This window comes from Rhinolophus sinicus, linkage group LG17, assembly GCF_036562045.2.
Source record: "Rhinolophus sinicus isolate RSC01 linkage group LG17, ASM3656204v1, whole genome shotgun sequence".
Classification (NCBI taxonomy): Eukaryota; Metazoa; Chordata; class Mammalia; order Chiroptera; family Rhinolophidae; genus Rhinolophus; species Rhinolophus sinicus.
In genome coordinates, this window is record NC_133766.1 from 23,944,347 (window position 1) to 23,963,894 (window position 19,548).

Consider the following 19,548-nt stretch of genomic DNA (forward strand, 5'->3'; position numbering starts at 1 on the left):
GAGCCTGTCAGGGCCTTTTTGGGGCTCCGGAATCTTCCCTGGACCCTGGGCGGGTAGGTAGGCCTCCCTTACACTCTCCCCCACCCCCAGGTTAGACCAGATATACCATTCAGAGATGCTGTCGACCCTGATATCCTAGATTCTTCCCCAGAAAAGGTCAAAGAGCATAAGCCCATGGGCCCCTTGGTGGTCTGAGACTACTACCTTAGTAACTTTGTTCAGCCTTGGGACGTCGAGCTGGCTTTCTTTGACATCTTGGGAGCAATCACGTCCTTTCCTTCCATCCCATCAGCTTCCCCTGTGCAGCACACCTCCAGCACGTGACCCAGCCCCACTATAGGGACCTTTGTCAGGCCTGAGTGGCTCTGAGACACTAAATCCTCCCTCCCACGTTCCCGGGTCCTCCCTGGCCTCTTCCACCTATGGAGCCCCTCGATCCTCCAGGTCACACCCCTACCCCATGCCTCATATCTCTCCTCTGTTTTCCCCAAGGAGGACTTGGCCCCTCGGCCACCTACAGCTCCAACAGCCCTGCCAGCCCTCTCAGCTCTGCCAGCCTCACCAGCCCCCTGAGCCCCTTTTCACTGGTATCTGGCTCTCAGGGGTCCCCCACCAAGCCCGGGTCCAATGAGGTAAGCTGAGGAAACGGAGTAGAAGGTAGGTGAGGGTGGGAGGATCAGGTCCTCATTTGCCTGCAACTGCGCAGATGCTGTGCCCGCCCTTCCCAGAGCCCCCGGTCCTAGAGCTTTGGTGCCCTGTCCAAGGCCGTCATTCTCACATGCAGTTTGGTGTCCTTCCCTCCAGATTTCTCCTTTCCCTGCTCTTGTCTCCATCTGCCGTCTCTAGCTTCCTCTCAGGGGAGTCTCTTCCGTAGCACCAGGGTGATTAGCAAAGATACCAAATAGTTTATAGGAATTTAAATCCAGGATTGTTCCATGGGTGAGAGGGTTGAGGGCTGGTACGGGGAGCAGTTTCCTCGTCAGTCAATCAGCCAGTGCTTAGTGAGGCTGTACTGTGGGCGAGGGCTGGTAGGAGGCTTTCTCAGAAAGACACCCCTGCACGCCCAAGGCTTTCACTCAGGGGGCTCAGTGTCCAATGGGGACCAAGACCAAGTCACAGTTAACAGCCAGCCTCAGGCATATGGCACTGAGTGTCTCAATACTGAGCCACATGGTTCAGACTGTAAACACTCCAATGTGCCAGAGAGAGGGTAGAACTTGAACTGGGCCACGAAGCACTGCAATGGACAGGTAGAGGAACAAGGCATCGCAGGCAGGAGAGATGGCAGAAGCACAGGTGCAGGGGTGGGGATGTATCCAGTGTGATGGTGAGGCAATGAGGAGAGAGCTTTGGAGAAAAACTGGGGAGCAATGGGGGGGTGCACAGGTGGGGCTCGGTCGAGGTGAGCCTAGAAGGCCGGCAGAGACTTGGCTCTGCAGTCGGAGCTCTGTCCAGACCACGGGTGGGAGTTGGATGATCCAGGGCCCACCGGGTCTCAGTGATGTCGTCTGCCTCCTGCTAACGCTCTTTTCTCCTGCTCTCACAGTGGCTGCTCTTGTGCCTTCTAATGCTCTGGCTTCTCTCTGCCTCAGGAGCCTGGCCCACCGCGGCCTCCCCTCCCCAAAGCCTACGTCCCCCTGGAGTCTCCTCCCACCGTGCCTCCACTCCCTAGTGAGAGCGGCTTCTGGCCTTACCCCAACTCCCCTTCCTGGCACCGCAGTGGCGAGACAGCCAGGGGTCAGGTACCCAGCACTTTTGGGTCCTGGAGGGCAGGGGTGGAGGGAGCGGAACAAAAGGCCAAGTGAGGGGGCAAGGCAAGACACTGAGTCATTTCCCCATTCCAGTATTACTTCTCCTATACCTCAATTTCTGCTGGGCCCGCTGCCCAGTCGGACTCTGGAATCAGGAAAGGGATGGTTGAAACCCTCATACAGGCCCGCTTTTCTCTATTTGCTTTCTGTGGACAGTGGGGAAATGAGTCACTCCTGGGTGGCCCCTGGCCGTGGGTGATGGCCTGACCCACTCACTAGTAGCCTGATCAGACGGTGGGCGTCAAGGGACACCCCCCCCATATACACATACACATACACACACACTGGTGCTGTTCCAGTCTTTCTTACTCTTGTCCACCCCAGACCCCAGTCCTCCCATAACCTATCTCTGTCTCTGCCTTGTCTGTATCCTCTCTGAGTCTTACCAGACCCTGGAGTGTAAGGTTACAGGCCCTTTTATCCCCTGTTCTGGCCCTTCTCTTGCCTGGATCCCTAGCCAAGATCCAGGTAAGATGTGCAGTTAGGTTTAGAAGAGATTGCATGGTGAATAGACAAGAGTCCTGTGCCTAAACTTGGGAAACCCATGTCCTCATCTCAGCTACTGGCATGTGCATAACCCTGAGGGTCTGCCCAGTAAGGGGGGCCGAGCAGGTAGCAGCACCTCTGTTTTACTGACGGAGGAAGTTGATAGGACTTATCTACGCTCTAGCTGGGCTGGCGTGGAGGTTTCTGACCCCTGGCCTAGGCTTCTCTGTCTATGCCCCTCACTGAGGCTTAGATTCTTCAACTGCACAATGGGAGGCAATGGCACAGATGACGGCCGAGGTCCCTTCTAGTCTCCCGATTCTGTGAGCCACAAGCTAAGTGCCCCTTTCCTGCCCCCAGAATCTTGGTACCAAAGCTCACCTGGTTCTTTCGCTCCAGTCTTGGGTGCTGTCACGACAGAATCCTCAGAGATCCTTGGCCTGTAGCCCCCTCCTCTCTGGCTCACAGCAAGTCCATCCTTCTGGGTGCTTGCCAAGGGGACTGGTCGGGTTAAGGGGCTTTCCCGAGGCTTGGGCCCTCATTTCTTCCCAAGATGGCCTTGCATTTGGCAGCCTAATGCCTACCTGCCCACTTCCCAGCTGACACATACAGAGTGTCCCTGTCCCATGTTTTTAAGGGTTTTCACTTCAATAATTGCTAAACAAAGAAACATCACTAAGAGCCAAATTCCTGGCTCTCACTCCAGCATCAGACATCTTCTCATCCTTCCTTCGCAGCCCACAGCAAGCTGTGAGCAAAGCCAGAGAGAGCCCCACCAGACCTCAGCCCTCGACACCTCTAGAGACGCCAGACTTGTGCCCACCAGGCAAGAAATGGAGGCAGAGAAGCAGGCAGCTCTCAATAAAGGTACTTCTGTCCCGTCCCCCCCTAGATCTAAGGCTAAGGGCCGGAGAGGAGCCCAGGGAGGCTCATTCACACCCAAAGCGAGCACTTACCTCCAGACCTTTCATCTCCAAGGTGGGCGAGACTGAGCCTCTCTGAGAAGCAGGCTCCCTGTCTCTCTGCCTTCCTCTCTCCCTGAGACCCACTGGCTGCTCTGTCTCCCTGCAGTTGGCATTGTGCCCCCACGGACGAAATCGCCCACGGATGAAGAGGCAACCCCATCCAGGGTAGTGAGGCGGAATGCCAACGGGCTCAGCAATGGCCTCTCCTCCCGGGTGAGTGCACCCTGCAGGCTTCAAGAGCTCAGGCAGGCCTGCGCCAGGTCGGCAGCCCAGGGGCCTCTGTGTGTCCACCCACTTGTCACTACTGTTCAAGAAACCCGGGCTGGAGGAAGAAAGCAGAGCAAGCAGGAGGAGGGAGCAGCTCCACTGGGGGAGCTCTTTAGGAGGACGTGGCAAGGGACACGGAAGATGTGCTGAACAAGGATAAAACCACACTTAACACAATTCTGATGATGTGCCGATGATGACATAAAACGCAGCAAAAGCCGGTGTTCAGAGTCCAGGGCGCCAGCTGAAGGCAGTGTAGTAGTGTCCTGGGGCTGCTGGGAAATTACCAAAATACCACAAACTGGGGGCTTAAAACAACAGAAGTTTATTCTCTCACAGCTGTGGAGGCCAGAAGTCTAAAATCAAGGTGTTGGCAGGGTGGTTCCTTCTGGAGGCTGTGAGGGAAAATCCACGCCATGCCTGTCTCCTAACTTCAGGTTATGGCTGGTAATCCTTGGTCTTCTTGGCTTATAGACACATCACTCCAACCTCTGTCCCCACCTTCCGTCACCTCTACTCTGTGTATCTTCTTATCTCCATAAGGACACCCATTATTGGTGTTAGGGCCCACCCTAATTCAGGATGATCTCATGTGAGATCCTTAATTATATTTGCAATATAAAGAATATTATATCCTTAATTCTATCCCTATTTCCAAATAAGATCACATTCACAGGTACTGCGAATCAGGACTTTGACAGATCTGTTGGGGACCATTATCCAACCCACTACAGGCAGGCTTCCCAGAGAAGGGAAATGTAAGGGATTAGGACAGATGGAAAAGCTGGGTGGGAGATGTGGCACCTGTCAGAGCCGACCTCCCACTGCAGCAGGAGCGCCCCAAGAGTGCCATGTTCCCGGGCGAGGGCAAGGTCAAGATGAGCGTGGAGGAGCAGATTGACCGTATGCGGAGGCACCAGAGCGGTTCCATGAAGGAGAAGCGGAGGAGCCTGCAGCTCCCAGCCAGCCCGGCCCCTGACCCCGGCCCCCGGCCTTCCTACAAAGTGGTAACGTCCTCCCAGACACCCATAGGCATGGCCTGGCATCTGCCAACACAGCCCACTCCCATGGTGTGGCCAGCCTGGGCCGGAGAGGTGGGGGGTAGGCTGGGCGTTGGAGAGGGAGGGGGTGGGGAGGACACAAGCTGGGCACCTAGGTGATCTGGGGGACACTTCTCCCCACCGAGCAGAAGAGATCCTGCAGCATGTGTTTTCTTTCTTGTGTTTAAAGAAAAATACCTCACGAAAAGGGATACCTTGACGGTTTTGGTTGGAGTAAAACTGTAAAAAAATTCCGTTGATAGAGGATAGTAACAAAATCTACCATGCAGAAGCAGCCATCGCTTATACACATTTCTAGAGCATTTTCTGTGCACCTAGCGTTGGGCTGGGTATACTGAAAATACTCGCAATAGCTCTGCATTTCATGACTCTTTTTCATGTTATTTCATTTAGTCCTTTCAACAATGCTGGGTTAGTAATTATGATTCCTATTTTAAAGAGAGGGAAACAAAGTCACAAGAAATTAAGCGAGTCCTGGGCCACACAGCCATTAAGTGCAGAGCTGGAGGAGCCCAAGGCATCTGCCTAATTTTTCTTTCCACTAAATTTCAGAAATACAGAAAAGTTATGACTTTGTAAGTCCTGCCCTCAGTTTACATTCTAGTTGGTGGATTGGAACTTCCATAACATGAAACAGTAAGCAAGCATTGTAAGAACACTGATTCAGCTGTGCAAAATATGTGGCACAGGAGGTGAACACAGGACACAGTAGGATGGGAAGTGATAAGTGTTGACAAGCGATAATGAGATTTTACCTCCAGACGCTTGCAGGTGGGCAGGCTTTGGACAAGCAGCACAGAAGCAATGGGGTGGTGGCCAGGTGGGCCGTGCTAGGCAGGGCCAGCGAGGACGCACAGGTAGGGCTGCCTGGAAGCACCAGCAGCAGTGGAGGTGCCGTCCCCTAGGTGCGGCGTCATCGCAGCATCCACGAAGTGGATATCTCCAACCTGGAGGCGGCCCTGCGCGCAGAGGAGCCTGGCGGGCAGGCCTATGAGACGCCACGGGAGGAAATTGCCCGGCTTCGAAAGATGGAGCTGGAGCCTCAGCACTATGACGTGGACATCAGTAAGGAGGTGAGCAGAGTCCGGGGCGAAGGGGGAGTAGGAGCTGGGGGGTGCAGGCCGTGACCTGGGTCCCTCCACAGCCCTCCACCCCGTCAGTAAGGAGGTGAGCAGAGTCCGGGGCGAAGGGGGATAGGAGCTGGGGGGTGCAGGCCGTGACCTGGGTCCCCCCACAGCTCTCCACCCCGGACAAAGTCCTCATCCCCGAGCGGTACATTGACCTGGAGCCTGACACTCCCTTGAGCCCGGAGGAGTTGAAGGAAAAGCAGAAGAAGGTGGAGAGGATCAAGACGCTCATTGCCAAGTCCAGGTAACAGGCCTGGGGGAACCTGCACTCTGAGCGCCTGGCCCCGAGGACGCCTGAAGCAGTAGTACCGCTGATCCCAGCACCCAGCCCATGTTGTTAGGGGCCCTGAGCCTCCCCAGCAGGGAGCGAATGGAGACAGTGGTCAGGGCAGTGGCCTGGGCCCAGCCCAGTGGCCAGGGCCATGAAGCCGCCGTTGGTGCCCAAAAGACCTGCCAAGCTCGTGCTCACGCTCTCATCAAAACAAACTGATGGGTTGCCCTCTGGTGGCTTATTTTCTCCTTTAAGGCTGCTCTAAATGTTTACTTGAACTTTCTAATTCATTTAAAAATATTGTGGGTAGGGGTCCCAACATGTGTTTTGCCAGGTGCCACTCACCCCTTGGGACAGCCTTGCTGGGGACCAGAGTCTACACATGCACAGGGCCCTTGCCCCCTCCCCTGCCAACCTTGGTGCACAACGCCCCTCAAGCCAATTGGACCATCGTGTCCCCCCACTATGTCTGTCTGTGCCTCTTCAGTATGCAGAACGTGGTACCTGTCGGCGAGGGGGACCTTGTGGACGTACCTCAGGACTCAGAGAGCCAGCTGCAGGAGCAGGAGAAGCGGATTGAAATCTCCTGTGCCCTGGCGACCGAGGCCTCCCGCAGGGGCCGCATGCTGTCTGGTGAGAGGGGCTGGGCCTCGCTCCGCCAGGGAGACCGGCTGACCATGTATAAGGGAGGAGGCACGGCACTGAGACAGAGCCAGGGACAGAGATACAGGGCCAGGGAGATATTCTTCAAAGTCAGGATGGGCATTTATTGAGCACCATGTACTGTGCTAGGCTCAGCGAGGTGCACAGGGGCCAGAATTGCTGGCATGGCAGAGATCAGAGTCATAATGACCCTCCTTGCCACTATGTGGAGGAGTGTCCCAGGCCATGCAGACATCACAGGGAGCCATTCTACCTGGGCAGGTTGGGAAAGGCACAGAGAAAAGGTGATAACTGACTTCATTGGGAAAGATGAAGTATTTACTAGTTGTGGAGTGAGGGCCAGGTATTCCAGGGTGTCCTTTCACTTTGCATTCTTGCTGCATACAGACAGAAAGCATGAGAGAAAATGGTGCAGGTAACCAAGGAGCTAGGACTGATACAATCAGCACTTTGGCTACTGACCCCAGCCTACTTTTCTGCTAAGAAAAGATGGATCTGAGCAACTGACTTCTTCGTGGTGTGAAGTGGACACCGTGAGGTTAAAGTCAACAGGATTAACTTCTGCTTGGCCTGAGACATGGCCCGGAGTAGATGAGAGCGTAGTTGGCAAGGATGAAATGAATGAAGATGGGAAGAATGGAAGAAATTCTGTGTGAACAGGAACATGAAAGGTAGAGGAGACAGTGGTTGTCATGAAGCCCGGGAAACGGAGTATTTCCTCTTTCTCAAGACAGGGTGGTTAGGAGGGAGAGGGAGAGGGAGGGCTTTGAAGGCAAGTCAAGAGGGACGGATGCCAGATTTGTGATGACTTTGGTCAAGGAGGTAGAGACAGATGTACCGGCCACAGTCCCAGCAGCTTGGGCGAGAGTCAGGCAACAAGCAGGTAAGGATTTTGGCTAGGAGCTCATTGGAGGGTGTGGTGTTTCATGTTGGTGATTAAGAGGGTTTAGGGTTTAGTTATGGCTCTCTGAGACTCGTTCCTCATCTGCAAAATGCAAATCAAAATACCTGCCTGGTGATGTGAGGAACGGAAACAAGGAAGCCCCTGGCACAGTGCCAGGCACTCAGTAAGTGCCAGTGACACCACCCAATACCTGTGGTGGTGGTGGTGGTGGTGGTGGTGGTGGTGGTGGTGGTGGTGGTGGTGGTGGTGGTACTAGTTGAAATAGCAACAGCTGAAGTAGAAATAGGAACCAGTTGTGTTTTGGGTTTTGTTTTTAGCTATTTTAAATATGGATATTTCAGAAACCAGAGGGTTTTAGGCCACAAAGAAGGGGATTTAAGTGCGCCTTAAGGAAGAACCTACTGGCAATTACGGTATATGGACATTAGACGGGTGGCCAGGGAAAGCCCAGGAGGTATTTCAGAGAGAGGCGAGGCTGTCTGGGCTGGAGTTGAGGGCAAGAGAAAGCATGGTCTTCAGAGGGCCTGTCCTGCCAGAGTCAAAAGGCAGCAAAACCAGTTTGGCTGCAAGGAGGCCTCTGGCAAACCTCGGTCGTTTAGCTGTAAAATGAGTGTGGACCTTCCAAAGATCAAATTCCACATCCTCTGGGCAAAAGACTACTTCCTGTTTCAAGGGTAGAGGCACCACACTGTTTTTATACTTCCCTCTGCCCTGCCCCAGCCCCTGGCTCTCGCGACTACAGTTTCCCAGCCAAAGGTTCCACGAAAACAAACCCACCTAGCCTGTCAGATTCCCCCTCCGCACACACAGGCTTACATTTCAGGGTCTGCACTGAAAGCAAACGGTCACCTGGCTTTTGCCAAAACCCCAGCTATTTAAAAAATGGCTGTGGCAGGGCTGGATCTCAGACTTAGCTCACTGTTCCCACTGCCCCTGGCCCCATGGCCCAGATTCCCAGAGCTGCAGCTCTGCCAGGCATAGCAAGGAATGTTCCTGGGCACATGCAGTGTGGGCATAGGTCCGTGCTGGGGACCTATGGGTATGGGGACACTGGGCACAGGTCGTGAGGACAGTGCAGCAGGCGCGGGGTGTAGAGTTAGTGCCTGAGTATGGGGGTGTGGCATGGATGGTGTGGTCAGCGACAAGAGTTGCAGTGTTTGTCAATACACCTGGTGTGTGCAGATGTGACAATGTTAGGTTTGTTTGTGTGGCATGAGGTCATGTATAGTGTCTGTATCAGTACTGTTTGTATTTGTGTGTATTCAGGTGTGTGGAGGAGGGAACGTTTGGGTACAAACACAGGAGTGTGTGTGTGTGTGTGTGTGTGTGTGTGTGTCTGTGTGTGTCTGTGTGGGTACGTGTGCGCTGTGGGTGCTGTGTGGAGCCCCAGTCTTCATAAGTACAGGTGGTATTTGGTACGCTGTTGGAGTGTAGGTTTCTGTATACATGGCTGTGTAACACAAGGGTGGGGGTGGTGTTTCTGATGCACGCGTTCGTGTGCAGTCATCTTCCTTTGCAGTAAGGGGATGATAGCAAACTGGTGCCTGTGTTGTGCACAGTGTGTATATTGCAGTGTTTGTGAACATCTGTTTGTGTGTGCGATTTGGGGGAAGCACAGTCTCATGAATGTGAGTACATGTGACCCATTATTTGTGCATGCAGATGTGGTAGTGCTTGTGAACACACAATTGTAATATCACATCTGTCCAGCACATACCTGCTGCATGTGTGAATTCTAATTATTTCAGGGGGTGTATTCCTAATATATATTTCTCTGCCTTCTTAAAAAAATTATAGTTAACATAATTAATCTTTCTTGCTCTTGCTCCTTTAAAGTCATTATATTATAAACACCCTTGTTTTGCTGACATCTGTTAAAGGGAGGCCCTTAGGGGCTGTAATGGGCCCAGGTCTGTTTGTATCTGTGTTAAATGGCTCCCAGTGGTTCCACTTCTAAAGTTATTACGTCTACTTTTTATAGAAGATTTTCTTTCTTCATTTGTGCCTTCTTATAGATGTCTCCATTCCTTTCTCTCTTCAAATTTTTCTGTTTCTAATCGCCCATGGGCTAGAAACCCGTTAGTCTACACCTAGTAGAAGTGTGTGTAGGTGAGAGTCACTGGATCCCAGGGCGCTCTTCTCTGAGTAAATTGTAAGCACGTCACTGCGTGTACATGGTGACATCTATTTGGTTTCCTTGACATGGTCCTTGCTTAGCTTTTGGGGTTTTGACTGTTTTAGGAGCTGAGGTTGCCAGATAACTAACCATCATGATATAGACATGCACATGAATATGTGTTTCGAAAGCATTTGTGAATATATTTGTATGTGAAGTTACAGGGGTGCTGGACCATGTGGAAGAAGTGCACAAACACACACGTGTGTGAGTTGTGTGCCACGAGTGTAACGATACAGTGTTGCCAGATCCCATGCACAAAGTCTGTAGTGTGTGTGGGCAGACATGACTTCCTGCCAGCGAGAGGGCACTGCCTTCCATACATGTGTGGGTGTGTGTACATATGCGATGGCCCTGCACTGGCCCTTCTCTTGCACACAGGACAGGAAAGGTGATGAGGTCCCGGCACGGTGGGAGCAAGGGAGCAGGAATTTCAATGCCAGGATCCCTCTACTGGGGGAAACAGTGTGACCCTGGCTGAGGTCTGGTTCTTCTCTGAGCACGAGTGAGGACATCCTCGCTGCCCTCCTCCTGTCTCACAGCTGTGCGGAAGGTGACCCAGGGCATAGAGCTGAACCCTAACAATACAATGCCTGTCTCATTGCTCTCAACATGGACTAATAATGATAATAGAGCAAAATCTCATTAATTCAAAGTCACCACTGAAAGGTTTGTAATGATGTTTTCGGGGGTGGATGAAAGTTTGCCTTTCCTGGACTGATGCTAGAGGTCATGAGTAACAGTGTCTCTGAACCCTGGAGCCTAGGTTAACAGAACTCACTTTCAACCTGTCAGAAGCCTGGATTGGCGTAGTGATCACTTCATTTCAATCTAGTCATAAATGGGGCCTTAATTACTTGGATTACTGTGATTTTACTGCACTATTGATCATTATTATAGTGCTCTCACCATGGATGAGGTACCATCCCCCATCTTGTCCACACAGTAGTGGAGAGGTGTGTGAACCTTCCTCCCCATGGTCTGGATAGGAGGGGAGCCTTCGGCTCAGAGAGGCCGGGCCTTGCTCACAGTCACACTGGATCTCAGCAGAGCCTGGATTCGGCCAGGCCTCCTCTGGGGCCCCATGCTCTCCTCCACAGCACCTGGAACCAGGTAGGCTCTGCCTCAGCTTGAGCAAGGCCCCAGGCTCAGCTCTCCTCTCTGCTTGCCTCCTGCCCTGCTCCCTGCCCACCGGAGCAGGGCCTCGGCTTCTCACACCCCCCACCCCACCCCACCCCGATTCACTTCCCTGTTCATTTCTGTTTCCAGTGCAATGTGCCACCCCAAGCCCTCCCACCTCCCCTGCTTCCCCGACTCCACCAGCCAACCCCCTATCGTCTGAATCCCCACGGGGCATCGACAGCAGCCATACCATGCGGGTCTGAGCTCTGACGTAAGCACTTTTCTACTGTATTTCATCCACCCCAGGGAGTGGGACCCCTGCCCTCACCCACGTGGAGCCGTCTGTACCCTCTCATTCTGGCATTGCTTCTCGCCTCATCCCCAGTGCCTCATGCCGCCCTTTCTCCGCCATCCCGACGCTTGAGCCCCAGCATCCCTGTGCACTGCTGGACTAGGGCTGGCTGACAGGGCCGCTTCTTGGACGCTGCAACGCCAATGGGCTTTGCTTCTCCAGAAGCAGTCAGGGAACAGCGCTGAGGCCTCCCTTGCCTGCCGTCAGGAGGGAACTTCCCTGACACCCATCTCTGTGTTTCCTGTTGGTCAAGCCTTCCATCTGTTGAGATACACAGCAGTGCTGCTTCAGCAGCCCCCAGAAACTGTTTCTCCCAGATCACTCCTAGATGTTATCGTAAATTAAAATAACAGCGGAATCTATAGCCAAAGGCTGGGTACCTTCCTTACCCCTAGCGTACAGCTGCTCAGTATCAGGCAAGTGGAGAAGCACACTGACTTCTAGTCATTTGTTCCCCTCTGTCAGGGTGAAGGAGTAGGGCAGGTTTCCACAAGGTTTTCAGAAGCAGAGGAAGGTTGTTTAGGGTCTGCTCCTCTGTGTAGCACTTTCTCACTCGATTTCTCTGTTCTTTAGTGCAAGCCCTGGCCGAGGCCAACGCTGTGAAGCTCCACAGAGCCACCTTCTGAAGCCCTCCTCTGCCTGCCTGAGGTCCTGGCCCCACGTTGGCCCCAGCCCCTGTGCTCCCATGGGCAAACGGCAGGGAGCCCGGCTGGGGGCCAGGGATTGCTGCTGAGAGGAACATGGATACCTCAGTGTCCACACACCCACCACACCTGGCCCTGAAGCCCTCACTAGACAGACGGTGGTCCTAGGCCAGAGCCCAAGATGATGGGGTGGGGAGCACCCGGTTTGATGCCCGGGTCATGGGGAGCCTAGGCCTGACTCTGGCTGGGGTTGTGACGGCCCTACTGGAATATTTCCTGATGGAGAAGACACTGTGGTGGGGAAAATGCCCTGGGCTACCGTAGGTTAGGACTACAGGTGAAGAGAAGATGGACTCTGCCTCTTCCAGCCCTTCTTGACACCAAGAACAGCACCTGCCATCATCCCCTTCCTCCATCAGTCCCACCCTAGTGCCCCAGCTGTACCCAGGGCTTTGACACATCTCTGCTTATCGGTGCTCCTTTGGGGTCCAGTGGAGACTGACCACCCTGCTTCAGCCAAAGACAAGATGACACAAGATAGGGAGAGGCTCCTTGGCTCCCAGAGGGGACAGTGCTGGCTGTGGATGGATAGCAGCAGGTCTGTGCAGTGTCTGAGGGGAGGTTGAGAAAGGGGAAGGGAGAGGAAGGGAAAGAAGTGGAAGGACTCATTTGTAAATCAGAGAACAGAGGTGGAAAAGGGGGTGGGATAAGTTTCCCAAGGTGGAGCCTTAGCTTGGTGCCAAGTAGAGTGCCAGACTGTCAGTTCTGTCCCTCCCTCTTCATCCCCAGGGTCAAGGGGCCTGCCAGTGCAATGGCCCCAGGAGGACCCTCTGGCAAGCACACAGTGGCCTTCAGCTAAGTTGTTTGGCAGGGGGATATGGGTAGGGAGTGAGGGGGCTGCGTAGGACAGTCTAGGAGACAGACAGTACTTAGTAGATCTGGGCCTGGTGTCTGCCTCCCCTAGTGGGCTTGGGACAGAGAGAACGACACAGTGTGGTCAGCCTTGGGCCTTTCCTAACCACTTTCGTGACATTTTGTTGTCTCACTTCCCCCTGGAATGTACTGTGAGCCAACTGAGAGTGAACCAAGCAGTGGGGATGCAGTCTTAACCTGGGAGGCCAGATTCTAAACCCCGCCCCACATCCCAGGCATCCCAGATGAGGACCAGGCGAGATGATGTGAAGGACTCCCTTGTAGCTTCTCTCTCGTAATGCACCTACCCAGGAAAGCCAGTCAGGGAGTGACAGCCAGCTCATTCTTGCTCTGCTCCGCCCACCTTGAGTGAATGCAGCCAGAAAGGAGGGAGGGGAGAGAGTGCAGCTGACAAGCTGGCCCCTAGGCCTTCTGTTTGCCAGAGTTGCTGCCCCAAGACTCCAGCAGCCCCAAGAACAACTACTTTACCTTCCACCAATTCTTCTCCACTCGCTCATGGTTGGGGCAGTTACTGGTTCATATGCAAGTAAAGATGGCGGTTCATTCAACAAATATTTATCGAGCACCTTTATGTACCAGGCACTGTTCTAGGTGCTTAGGGTGTTCTCCAGCTCCTGGGGCATTACGGACTGGGGAGAGTCTCCTTGTCTTCACTTCTAGCAGGTTTTTTGAACATGACCCTTAGCTGCATTCCCCACCTTGAGCATAGCTCCAGCTGTCCTTTCTCCCCCACAGACTGGCAGGTGGAGCTGGCTTCCAGGTAACCCTCTTTGTCTTTCCCCACACCTTTCTCCATCCACAAGACACAGATTTTTCGGGGCCTTCCATGCCTTCCCCTTCCGTTGTCTGTTTCTCCTTTTCTTTTAAGTGATAGTTTTAAAAATACATGTAAAATACCAAGGATTAATGTATGCACCTCCGTCACTTGTCTCCCACGTCTTATTTCATAAAGCTGGCCCTTTATGTTGCTTTACATGCCTTAATATATGTTTTATGAAGATTATGCATATTATAGATATATATGTAATATATTTGTTTGTTTGGAGGTCCCATCCTTTCCTGGAACTCCTGCCCAGGCCCATTTTCTCTCCTTTATTTTCCACACCATCCCTAGCATGTTACGGCTGTATCCCATGCCTTTTGATCCAAAGAAGGGGAGAGAAAAACTTATTTTGAGACAGATCTATTTTACGCTTTTGTTATAAAAGCAAATCTATTTTCAAAATGTGCAACGTCTGAATGGAATTGGTGAGCGACATGAGACTGGGGTGGCTGCCTCTAGGTCCAACCCTCCACCCTCCCCTCTTCCCCAGCAGCACCTTCCTCCCATTGCCCAGTCTGCAGAGGGCTAGTCCCCAGTGCTCACCCAAAGAGCATCTTGCCAGAGCAGGACATTCTCTTGGAAGTCGTGGTCTAAGGATTTGATTGCACTGTCAACTCTTGATGAACCCCTAGGATTATCGGATATGAATCCTCTGTAAACACATGTGCACAAAAGTACACCCATGCAGGCACCTTCCCCCCCCCCCCCCCAACGCACGAAATGCTCCTGGACCACCTCTCTCCACCCTGCTGGAAATGGCAGCCTGTGCCAAACAGCACCAAGAATGTCAGCATGTTCCTTGATGGACCCAGGATATGGTGCAAATGCCAATGGAAATTATTTGGGATCCCTGGTTCTTCAGCACAGATGTATTAAGTTCCTTGGACTTCTCACTCTCCTTTCCATTTGGACCTTCTCTGGTCTGGGTCACATCTGTGGCATCTGTTTCCCTCTGGGGCTATTGTTAAGGGCCCTGCACCTCAGTCTGGCATCCACACTGCAGAGTCAGCTTCTGGGCTGAGGAGAGTCCCATGGACAATGTAGCATCTCAGTTTTGCCCCTGAAAGCCCCAGGACTTTCCTCTGACTGGCTGTCACTGGGACACCAAACTAAGCCAGCTCAGCTTTCTAAACTGCTTATCAACTGTTAAGGTGGGTGAGGGCTCTCGCTCTGCACAAATTCGGGCAGGATGGAAATCTTTTGTCCAGATCTGTAGTCCGGGGTTTTGGAATCTAGCACAGAGCTGCTGGCCAGCATTGGACGGCTGACCTCCCAACTTGACACTCAATGGCCCCTGTTCCCAGCCTAGAGCATCTTGCTATGAATGAATGGTGCCCAGGTGGAGGCCCGGGGCTGAGTAACCCATCTGGGAACAGCCCTGGTTACTAATCTAGAACCTTCCCAATTAGCATATTACCTCCCTGATCCAGAACCAAGAGGCTGCAATCAAATATTGCTGCTGTCACTTCAAAGGTTTTCTGAGGTTGCAAGCTGTGCACATTTGCTCTCCTGCCTTGGTGAGAGGCATGTTCTTGGGGCAGGACTGACTATAGCAAGAGGAAACCAATTCCTTTCCCCTTTTAGAACCCCCTGCCCCCCACCTGGATGCTCTTAAAACTAAGGAAAATATGAAATATACACATATATATATATACACACATATATTTATGCACATACTGGGGCCAATCTGATTTGCTAGTATTAGACAATAAACCATACAAGGAAATGTATGATCTCAGTGTCTTTATTTAGTATAAAAGTGACCTTAGAAGAAGAGTTAAGGTAAGATAAACAGAGGGCATCTCTGTTAGGGGACCAAACAGCTATAGCAGCCTCTTCGCATCTTTCTAGCGAATGAGTCTTCTCCCCTGGGGGGGGGGGGCATCCTGACTGATAGGCGAGATTTTGGATCCCCCTCTCAGCAGCATTCTTTTTAGATATAGATACTGAAGAGCCCCCCGTGAGCTCTGCATTTGTATCTTGCAAGTTTGTATAAACCCAATACAGGAAATAAAATGGTTTGTCTAAGTAGTGTGTCTCTTGCACTCTGTGTCCGTGTCTGGCTGTGGCTGGCCTTGGGGTTCGTGGCAGTTTATAGGGGTTCTGGGGCCAGGCCTTCTGTAAGGGCAGAGCTGGGTTTAAAGCACATGCACCATCAGCACCAATGCCCCACCTCAGGCTGCACATGTCAGCCCCCATTCCAGGCAGCAATCCCCGAGTTCTCAGAAGAGTGACACCGCCCTCATGACTCAGGCCATGAGAGTGTGCTGCCAACACCACGGTCATCTTTTTGGCCCAGGTGACCCACGAACAAGGCTTGTCCTAAGGTCCTGTACAATGGGAGTATAAGATGCTTCAGGCCCTGGAAGCTTCCCCTGGATTTGGTCTCTGAGACTGAGGGTAGGACTAGGAGAAAAAAAATAATTTTCAGCCTTTCTCGATTACTACATGGTGCCCTGTGTTTCTGTTTTCGGGTATAAGGTCTGTGATTGCGGGAGGAGAGGGGGACGCATCAGAAAGGCCACACAAATTCTTTTCATCCAAGCTCAATGCCTTTGTTTTACTTTTCTTGGCAGGTACTCAGTGGTTATCAGTTGGCACTCAGTGTGAAGGATTTTACCAGAACTGCTCAATTTGAAATCTTTCTGTAAAGAATAAGAATTAAGAAGCCCCATAAAGTCTGTGGGGTGGAGCTTAGAGAGAACGTGAACACAAGATAATGGCAGTCCTCAGCTGGACTCCTGCAGGATGTCCGGGAGAGATGGAAGCATTAATGGTTCAAGGAAGAGAAGAACATTGAGAAAGAGGAGATGGGAAGGCAAGCTTCCTCTAAGTCCTGATTTTGCCTTGGTCTGGTTCTAATGGCTCGATTTGAATGCTGGACACCTGTCCTAATCCCTAAAGGGCTAGTAGAGTGGACACAAATAAAGTGACTAGTTTTTGGATTTTGTAACATAAGAGCTATAAACACTGATGTCCTTTGTGAATAAGGGAGAGTTGGGACAAGATGAAGGCTCAACACAGAGGCCTTTTGGCCTGGGGAGGTATATTGGGGAACTTGTCAATTTCTGGCACTGAGGCTGGGTCTCTATCTGCAGCCATTTAGGCCAGAGCCTTGGCTTGGAGAGGAGGTGGGATGTGAGAGCACAGAGCACCACGGGGTGTGGCTGTACCCACGAGCAAGGGCTGGCTCCTGTCCCAGGATGATGGCCACAGGTCCCTGTGTGCTCTGCCTCCCAGCCCAGAGCAGCTCTCCAATGCATCCATGGAGCCAGGCTGGGCTGTAAAACGGGGTGGTATTCAGGAAATGTAAATGAAACAGCAACCAGCAGAATGCCCTTCTAGGAGTGGTGCTCGGTAACTGCATGGTCATTTATTTACTCTTAAAGAGAGGCATATCGGTGTCAGAAAGGCAGCCAGGCTGCTGCCAGGGAACTGGGGCCTTGCTGCAACCCCTCATCTCTGAGCCTCCAGTGCAGAACTGACCCCCCCACATTGCTGAGACTGATGGGAGAAAAGGTGATGTCAAGCTCAGCTCCTTGCTAGCTGCATGAAGATTTGCACAAGTCAATAAATCCAGGAGTCTCACTTTCCTCATCTGTGAAATGGAGACATTCATAGCATCTTATGGCGCTCTCAAGAAAGTCAAATGAGAAAATGGAAGAAAAACACTGTGAAAACTCGAATTCACTTACAAATGTGAGGAAGTGGTGGTGACACAGTGTAGGCCCCTCAGCCGCCTTCAGGGGAATGCGGGAAGAGGGAGAATGTTTCCCAAGCACCCCCTTCACTGAAAGCTGTCACCAGGGCCTCTGCCGTTCAGCCCTGAGGTGTCCTTCCCCTCTCCACTTCCCCAGCCCCAGGGAGTAGTGCACTCCCCCCAGGCCCTCCCCACGGTGACCAGGCCGTGGGCTGCATAGTCTGAGGATCACTTCCGGCCTTCCAGGGCCTACATCCTCCTCCTAGGGCTGTTCCTTCAAGGGGCTCCTCTCCAGAAGGTGGACTATGGACAACCCCTTGGGCCCGACTCTGGTACCCAGTGCTGCCATCTGAGAACATGGCCAGGAGGGCTCAGTTTCAGGAGAGTTCAGTTCAGACTTCACAGGTGGCCTCCATGGCCCGGGAGAGAGGTGTTCCAAGCTGCTATTTTATATCCCTGTGGGAGCAGTTTAGAACCACCATTTAAGAGAGCAGAAGTCTTTCATATAACAGTTTTTTATAGTATACTAATAATAGTAATTTAATAACAATAGTAATTATTGTAACTATGAGAAGAGTAATAATAATGGCTCATTAAAGTGTTTACTATGTGCCAGGGACCCGGTTCTCTGCCCTTCACCTGTGTTTATTCACTAATCCTCATTATATCTCTATGTGAAAGACACTGTTATTATCCAAGAAACTGAGGCACAAAAAAGATAAGTAAAATGTCTAAGGTCTCACAGAGCTAGAATGAAGCTGTGAGGACAGAGCCAGGAGTGCAGTTTCCAGGCTCTCGCCCTCACGTGGAAAAGTGCTCACTCGGGTAGTAAATGGCCATCAACTGTGATTGGATGGCCATCAGCTGTGGCTAGCTGGCTGTCAGTTGTAACCAGTGAGCCATTGGCCACTAATATAACTGCTGTGGCTATGCTAGCAAAAAATGGGGGGCTAGCAAGAAGATGGTGGCTGAGCTAGCAAGCGCAGATTGCAGTTAGCATGGTGGATTGCAGTTAGCAAGTGAGGTTGGTTGGCAGAGAGAAGTGGACGGCAGGTTGTGGATCGTGTGGCACCTGCTTCCTGTGTCTCCAACCCAGCCACCACCGAGAATATAGTAGTATGACTTCCCTATCTATGGATCCGTGGGTGTTCCTTTTTGGCCTCACCATGTCCTGTGTTCTTATGTGGGGAGTGGGATCAGAGACCCCGGTGCATGACACTGCATGACTTCTAGAAGCCCAGGGTGCTCTGACTTTAGAGCCCAAGCTCTTAACATACTTATGGTTTCAATGAGGGTGATACCGCCCCCTAGGGGGAAATTCGGAAATTTTCAGGGAAACAAGTTGTCTGGGTGCTATGGGGCAAACCTTACTGGCATTTAGTGAGTACAGGGCACAGAGCAGATTTCCACAATGAATACTTGTCCTCTATCTTGCACAACTTTTAAATGTGCAAGTGGACTACATCCACGACCAGTAGAAGTCGGTCCCACTGTGATTCATAATAGTACTAAAACGTTTTTAAAAGCTTCTAAGTTTTTTTATAAGTTTCATGAATATTAATAACTCAGTAAATTAGGAGACGGTTATTATGGAGAAAAAACTTAAATGGAATAAAGACATTGTCTCAAAATTATTGAATAATCTACTCTATTGTCTACACAATGTGTTATAACATTTCAGCCCTGTATGTTTGGTTGAAAACAGTTCCAGGGCAGTAGGGTCTTACTGAACAAGCAAAAAGACTAACTAAATATTTAACACAGGAGACCTGAGAGGACCAAACAGTATTAAAGCAAAGATGAAATGCAGGGGATCTCATTGGGTCTCCTTAATAAATGTTTTCAGAAATTATATTATTGCCGTCCTTTATATTTTTAAAGTTTTTGCAGCTCCAGAATGAACACCGATGTTGTAATGATTCCATGTGGAAATGTTTTGGGGAGTTGCCTGTTGTTTTTTTGTCTTTACTTTGACACTGTCCCAGGGGTCCATCATGTAACTGCTTTAAGCCATTTGCATCACCATTTCTCTTCCCAATCCATCCTCTATTCCCCATTGCCTACGGGAAATATAGATCTTCAAGGCCTTTTAAGATCCTACGAACTGAATTTTATCTCCACAAATGACAGAGTTTCAAGACCGAGACCTCTGTGTCTGTGATGTGTCCCCGTCCCCATTCCACGCCACAGCACAGGCAGCTGCTTCAACAGCGCACACAGAACACCCAGCTCCCTGGCTTGCA

The 19,548-nt window shown here is 51.6% G+C and overlaps 1 protein-coding gene across 30 annotated transcripts in view; it reads left to right on the forward strand.

Moving 5' to 3' along the window:
* Nucleotides 1–15,633, forward strand: part of PLEKHA6 (pleckstrin homology domain containing A6) — a 133,475-nt gene extending 117,842 nt beyond the window's left edge. For 22 of the 30 annotated variants that reach the window (XM_074322119.1, XM_074322122.1, XM_074322128.1 and 19 more), the window contains 11 exons: nucleotides 493–632; nucleotides 1,593–1,742; nucleotides 3,035–3,164; nucleotides 3,369–3,475; nucleotides 4,360–4,536; nucleotides 5,496–5,663; nucleotides 5,828–5,961; nucleotides 6,476–6,621; nucleotides 10,678–10,844; nucleotides 11,001–11,124; nucleotides 11,779–15,633. In XM_074322119.1, the coding sequence (XP_074178220.1) occupies nucleotides 493–632; nucleotides 1,593–1,742; nucleotides 3,035–3,164; nucleotides 3,369–3,475; nucleotides 4,360–4,536; nucleotides 5,496–5,663; nucleotides 5,828–5,961; nucleotides 6,476–6,621; nucleotides 10,678–10,844; nucleotides 11,001–11,123 (1,442 nt within the window). In that variant the 3' untranslated portion in view covers nucleotide 11,124; nucleotides 11,779–15,633. The remainder of the gene's footprint in view (nucleotides 1–492; nucleotides 633–1,592; nucleotides 1,743–3,034; nucleotides 3,165–3,368; nucleotides 3,476–4,359; nucleotides 4,537–5,495; nucleotides 5,664–5,827; nucleotides 5,962–6,475; nucleotides 6,622–10,677; nucleotides 10,845–11,000; nucleotides 11,125–11,778) is intronic. The other 8 variants (XM_074322130.1, XM_074322131.1, XM_019711380.2 and 5 more) reach the window with 6 other exon arrangements.
* Nucleotides 15,634–19,548: the final 3,915 nt, after the last annotated feature.